Consider the following 7,061-nt stretch of genomic DNA (forward strand, 5'->3'; position numbering starts at 1 on the left):
ACTTGAGACAAGACATGCATTACTAAGTAGTACGTGCTTACTGGAATACTACCCGACGTTTCTTTATGTTCAATCTTAATATTTTCAAAAGTGGATGTGACAGAATGTATCTCCTTTGCTTTCTTTTGTCTCCCTTGATTATCCGTTATTTGTATTGTTGACCAAAATATGACATCATTCACTGGTTGAGACAATCAGTGTTCCTTCGAGACCGCGCCAGTGATCGAGGCAAACACGGACTGTCGAGATATGTGTGAAATGTCATATGTTAATCAAAATACAAATCACATTTATGTATCGATCACTTTTAGTTAAACATTCATTTGGGTTTATTTGTTTACAACTGAATGCACATAAACAAGCACTCTTCTGTAGTCTCGACAAGCCGCCCAAATAAAGCTGTTGTCGGACTATGACGTCACATGGCACTAAGAAGGGAAATCCAATGTTCAATCGCTTTATAACTAATTAATACATAAGAAAATGTGAGCATGTCATGCATCAACAAGAATACGATGCTGTGCATTTTTCAAAGTGTACAGTAACATAACGTCATTGTTTTGTGTTGCAGTCTATTAGCATACTGCTGCTGTTAACTTCGGTGAAACGTTTATCTTTACTCGGGCTTAGCTTATTGATTTATTCCGATGTGTATCGTGTCCATAATTGTTTTTGTTGTTGTAATTTTTTTAGAAATAAAATGTGCAAACATGTAAGGAGCTTAGAACTATTGATGAATACCCTTCTACTTCTTCTTCTTTTAACAATTATAATTATGATGATTATAATCATGTTAAAAAATGAGTGACATTTATTAGAACATCTGCTGGAAAAAATGTGGATGCACAACAATCTGTAAAATGTGAATGCTATTTTTTCAAAATGAACTTACAAACGTAACACACACACACACACACACACACACACACACACACACACACACACACACACACACATACGCACGCACGCACACAAACACACACACACACACACAGACACACACACACACACACACACACACACACACACACACAACCACTTAAGCACACATGCCACATGCAAAATTACACTGGCAAACATTGCATATTACATGATCTAGATAGTACATATACACGCAACTACGGGGTGGTTTTTCTGTACGTTTACCTGTCGTCGAAATGGACTGAGCGGTCCAGTTGTTACCAAGTTGATTATCACGTGACACTTTTGCCATATTTAGAGTTGTTTGCACAGTAAATACATCCGCAAAAGATAACTCGCTTGAAACTGTCTTACATAACAACTCCTTTGTAATTTAAAAAAAAATACACAACGCCATGAACAATCATTTTCGACGATCGCAAATCTGCTTATATCAATAACACATTACGAAAAGCTCTAAATATGTTTAACAAATAGATTTGCTCTCCAGAGAAGGAAAACACAGGCATCATGTTAGGGATAAATGAGACCCGAAGGGAAGTAACTCATTTTACCTGAGTTTAGGATGCATGAGTCCCGTGTACCGAAGCTTGACGATATCAGAGTTCTCATATAGGGAGACGTTAATAGACTCGGCTAAACCCAGATTCTCCAGTCGCACTTTGTCGAAGTACCACTTCTCCAAGCAGTCGTACGCGAGCGGTTGATAGTCGTACAGGAACTTGTTTGCGATCAGAAAAGGGCTGGACGTCAGTCGAGGTAAATCCCCAACCCCTAGCTGGCAGATGTTGCGAATGAACTTTCCAGCGCAAGGGTGGTTTTGATAGAAGTCCCAAATCTTGTAACTGCGAAGTGTATGCTTGTCAAAACCTTCGATCGGTCCTGCAACAAAATAATAGTGTCGATAGGGTTATAGTACTGAACATTGAAAATACCACAGACATAAAAGACTTTTGATAAGTAAATGGTGGGCTCGTAAAACTGGCAAAGAAGAAGTGTGTGTGTGTGTGTGTATGTGTATGTGTGTGTGTGTGTGAGAGAGAGAGAGAGAGAGAGAGAGAGAGAGAGAGAGAGAGAGAGAGAGAGAGAGAGAGAGAGAGAGAGAGAGAGAGAGAGAGAGAGAGAGAGAGAGTTTACTTTTGACACAGTCAACATGCCATCGTTGGGCTACAGAAAGTGTTTGAGTCAAACCGCACCCAACCTGACTCTAACTTCTATCCAGGATTTAAGTCGCTTACAACCTTAGGAAAATCTTATTTGCTTGGTTATGATACTTGTGTGTCACTGTTCACTCTGATTTGTCCAATGAAATCGTATTAGGGAGAATGGACTAAGCTGTTGGGCAAAAATAAGCAGTTGTTGTGTTCATGGTGGAGATGACCTTTTGTTATGATCAGCAGCCATCCCATTGAATCCACTTCTTCCCGGGTTACATCCTCACATAGGGGACCTGTTCCCACTTTTACCAGGACATAGAACAACACATTTAATCTCAAAAAGAATGATTCGGCCGGATGCTTGATTTTTAAATTCCTCTGCAGACGGAATACGGTTGCCTGTATGGGTAGTAGTTGAAAACAGTAATGCACGCAATCTTCCCATTTGAATGACAGAGTCCCAAAATCTGTTCCAGTTGGCCTCTCAAATGTATTGAGCGAAGCTGGCAGCACGAAGCTTTTGCACTGACATTTTGAAGAACAGACTTAATTCGTGAAGTCTTCCCGACGACTTCGCGACGTCGAGTTTGGGCTCGATTCAGGAAGAAAAAGAAGAAGTAGAATAGGAAGACTACCACCACCAACTACCTCCACCACCAACAACAACGCCCCGTGATCGGGAGGTCGTGGGTTCGAACCCCGGCCGGGTCATACCTAAGACTTTAAAATTGGGAATCTAGTGGCTGCTCCGCCTGGCGTCTGGCATTATGGGGTTAGTGCTAGGACTGGTTGGTCCGGTGTCAGAATAATGTGACTGGGTGAGACATGAAGCCAGTACTGCGACTCCTGTCTTATGTGTGGCGCACGTTATATGTCAAAGCAGCACCGCCCTGATATGGCCCTTCGTGGTCGGCTGGGCGTTAAGCAAACAAACAAACAAACAAACCACCACCACCACCAACAACAACAACAACAACAACAACAACAACCACAACAACAACAACAACAACAACTGACCTAAATATGAGCCAGGAACACCCAATTGAGGGTTGTGGTTTAAAGTTCTGAAAAAGGATTCGTCTGGGATGAACGAATATCGCAGCCATTCCAACAGCTCATGGGCCACACGACTGTTGGTGACGTAGTCCACATATTCGCGTGACGCAAGCACATGAACGTCCCCCTTGCTAATTGTCAGATTATATGGAACAGGTTTGGAGTTTTTCCATCGGAAATGAAACAGCCTGAGGACAAACAACGAAGAGAAGACCAGCTTTTGGGAATTTGTACACCCTTTCTCGACCACGTCAGACAGATATAGGGAAATAATCGCTGCAACCACTGGCGGGAACTATCCTTGGCGGATGATGACTTTATTCAGTTATTCTGCAGAAAAACAGAACTGCTGGTGAAAGCCCGTTTTTTTCTGCAGCATTTCTGCATAATGTCATCTTTCGCGAGAGCAACGTTTTTTTCTGCAGTAAAACAGTTTTACTGCAGTAAAATTGAAATCAAGAATGCTGCAGTAAAACGGAGATGTTGTTTTACTGGAGAAAAACTGTTTACACTTTTTCTTCAGCATTTTGGCATTATTCAGTTATTCTGCAGAAAAAACAGAAATGCTGGAGAAAAACTGTCTTTTCTGCAGCATTTCTGCATAATGTCATCTTTCGCCGAAGCAACGGGTTTTTCTGGAGCAAAACATTTTACTGCAGTAAAATTGAAATCAAGAATGCTGCAGTAAAACGGTGCTGTTGTTTTACTGCAGAAAACCTGTTTTTATTTTTTCTGCAGCATTTTGTACTGGCTCTTGGCGGATTATGACATTATTCAGTTATTCTGGAGAAAACCGAAATGCTGGAGAAAAACTGTCTTTTCTGCAGCATTTCTGCATAATGTCATCTTTCGCGAGAGCAGCGTTTTTTTCTGCAGCAAAACATTTTACTGCAGTAAAATTGAAATCAAGAATGCTGCAGTAAAACGGTGATGTTGTTTTACTGCAGAATAGTCTGTCACAGTTTTTCTGGAGAAAAACGAACGACCTTGTAAAGTAGCGTTTGTATTCGTCGCCCCCTGGGATAGTATAATAGTTTGTAACTATTGGTAATTCTGGATGAGTCCATCTCTCGACAGAGGGGGGCTCGCGTGCTCCAACATTATAATGAGCCAGTACAAAATTCTGCAGAAAAAGTGTAAACAGGTTTTCTGCAGTAAAACAACAGCACCGTTTTACTGCAGCATTCTTGATTTCAATTTTATTGCAGTAAAATGTTTTGCTCCAGAAAAACCCGTTGCTTCCGCGAAAGATGACATTATGCAGAAATCCTGCAGAAAAGACAGTTTTTCTCCAGCATTTCGGGTTTTCTGCAGAATAACTGAATAATGCCAAAATGCTGAAAAAAAAGTGTGAACAGTTTTTCTGCAGTAAAACAACATCACCGTTTTACTGCAGCATTCTTGAATTCAAATTTACTGCAGTAAAACTGTTTTACTGCAGAAAAAAACCGTTGCTCTCGCGAAAGATGACATTATGCAGAAATGCTGCAGAAAAGACAGTTTTTCTCCAGCATTTCGGTTTTTCTCCAGAATAACTGAATAATGTCATAATCCGCCAAGAGCCAGTACAAAATGCTGCAGAAAAAATAAAAACAGGTTTTCTGCAGTAAAACAACAGCACCGTTTTACTGCAGCATTCTTGATTTCAATTTTACTGCAGTAAAATGTTTTGCTGCAGAAAAAAAACGCTGCTTCGGCGAAAGATGACATTATGCAGAAATGCTGCAGAAAAGACAGTTTTTCTCCAGCATTTTGGTTTTTCTGCAGAATAACTGAATAATGTCATAATCCGCCAAGGATAGGGAACACAACATTCAACAATGTTACGTTGATCAGTGACATAAATATGATCTATCAAATTACTTGTAGATGATGTGACTCTTGTAGGGGTGTCTACTATCTGTTTGAGATTATAGAGGTTAAGCATATCTAGCCATAGCTTGCTCTACTTAAGCAAATCAATATTAAAGTCTCCCAATAACATTATTTCCTTTGATTCGAATAAAACTGCATCTAACATCTGCGTAAGATTATCCGACCAATTTGCTCTCTCTACAGGATTTCTATAACAGAAACCTATCAGGAGTGGAGGTGCTCCTTTCATTGTAACTGCTATACCCATACCGACTCCACAAACTGCTCAAGGTGTGTTAACTTTGTATAGCTAACTGAATCACTTATGTAGCCCACAGAAGCAAGCCAGTTTCTTTACTTTGCTGTGGGTCTCTGTGTAGTATAAATTTGGACAGCTATCCATTGTGAAAATAAACATTATTCTGACTCTTGAACGTTAAATAGTCAGAAATATCTACTGCAATCTCTTGATCAATCTGTAACAAATTCGCAGGACCAAAAAAAAATTTCAAACAAGAAAGAACAATTCAGAAACACAAAGTGTCAAACAATGACGTTATCGATAATAATAATTGTCAGTAAGTACTGGTGTCACATGACTGATGTGAACCAGTTGATTGGCTAATGGCGATGCGCTAAAACTGTTAGCGCACTCTTGGAGTGCGCTAACTTTTCCACAGAGCGTCTTCTTACGCCCTTTGACTAAGCGAGACTGTGCTCTCATCCTCAGAATTAATTAATGACATGTAGCTTATATTCTCCACAATACCAAATGACTATAAATTTCCTGCTTCTCAATTAAAGCAGAAGTGGGTTTTTTCTGACAGATTGCATATGCCTGTGATCTAAAAATAAAAGCCGCTGTGTTTCATCTCATTTTCGCCGACTTGCATAGATTCTTCTCATATGCCGTGTTAGTGGCATGTAGCTTATCATCCACATTACCAAATGATGAGTTAGTATACAATTCCCAGCGGCTAACAGAAAACACAAGTGTTATTCCGATAACGTACCAGCTAGACCAGTGAAGACTGACTCGATCGACTCTGTCATACGTTGCAGACTACACTGAAATACGACTGCATCACTGAGTTCAGTAAATGAATGGTTTCCGAATTATTATTCCAAGGCAAGAACAATCGTAATCGAAAACGTGCAGGGTTCAGAACGTTTTTACCATATAAAAGACTTATTACCAGCCTGCTTCATGCGTGCAGACTCAGTGCAGACTCAGTGCAGACTGCAGTGGTTCGATTGCCCTACTGCCTAGCCTAGCAGACGACATAAACCCCGCTCAGCAAATTAACATGTTGGGCAAATGTGAACGAAAAAACGATGGGGATATAATACGTGTAGGGTTCAGAGCATTCTTACCGTTCATATTTAGTATCAGACTCCCCGATGAGGGAAGATACAACACGAGAAATATGCCACATTTATTTTGAAAATCTGCTAACCGTCGAGTCCTTCCGGGCGGTGGTCAATTCAAGGGGAGTCACTCCGCACAGTCAATCCGTCGAAGCTTGACTGGAGGTTTCGAATCGCAAATAAAGAAGAGCACAGTCCTTTCTACGAGTTCAAATGAGGTCTCTCTGAAAGATCATCACTGTTCAGCTTAACGCTACACTGGAATTTACCAACAGAAATTAAAATGCGTGAGACGAAAGCACGACACACTTGAGACACCGGCCCACACAAAAGTAGATCTTACTGTACACGACCTGACCACACAGTTATGCCTATTCAAATGCGCGTAGCAAAATGTGCGTTTTGAATCTTCTTTTTTCTCTGGCGGTACTGACACTATCGTTATTGAAACAATCCCAATCCCAGCAAATCTCGAAAATAATTAATGAACTCAGCGCTATGCGCTTCGTTCAATAATGAATTTTCTCGATTTGCTCTATAAATCCCTTAGTGCACTGGGATGTCTCAATAACTTAAATAAATGAGCATTTATATAGCGCAGCATCATAACTTTACAATCATGCTTTTTGCGCTTGACACATTTAAAATTAAAGCACAGTTATACAAGCATTTACATCTACATTCATAGTCAGCAACGCCTAATTA

General features: G+C 40.3%; 1 protein-coding gene across 1 annotated transcript; it reads right to left on the bottom strand.

Annotated features, from left to right (window-relative positions):
* Window positions 1-1,471: 1,471 nt before the first annotated feature.
* On the bottom strand, window positions 1,472-5,391 carry LOC138963957 (N-acetyllactosaminide beta-1,6-N-acetylglucosaminyl-transferase-like). Its single transcript, XM_070335816.1, has 3 exons — window positions 5,312-5,391; window positions 3,096-3,322; window positions 1,472-1,803 (listed from the first exon to the last, which is right to left on the bottom strand). Exons 1-3 carry the CDS (start codon window positions 5,389-5,391, stop codon window positions 1,472-1,474), a joined length of 639 nt encoding a protein of 212 aa, XP_070191917.1.
* Between the last annotated feature and the right edge of the window lie 1,670 nt (window positions 5,392-7,061).

This window comes from Littorina saxatilis, linkage group LG4 (genome assembly GCF_037325665.1).
Source record: "Littorina saxatilis isolate snail1 linkage group LG4, US_GU_Lsax_2.0, whole genome shotgun sequence".
NCBI classification, from domain to species: Eukaryota; Metazoa; Mollusca; class Gastropoda; order Littorinimorpha; family Littorinidae; genus Littorina; species Littorina saxatilis.

Bases quoted from the DNA above. Each gene is read 5' to 3' on its own strand.
- LOC138963957 (XM_070335816.1), bottom strand. From the start codon at position 5,391: ATGGATAGCTGTCCAAATTTATACTACACAGAGACCCACAGCAAAGTA. The intron at 3,323-5,311 runs GTGATTCAGTTA...GTTTGTCCTCAG, and splicing joins TGCTTCTGTGGGCTACATAA to GCTGTTTCATTTCCGATGGA. The intron at 1,804-3,095 runs GTCAGTTGTTGT...ATTTTGTTGCAG, and splicing joins TGTTCCTGGCTCATATTTAG to GACCGATCGAAGGTTTTGAC.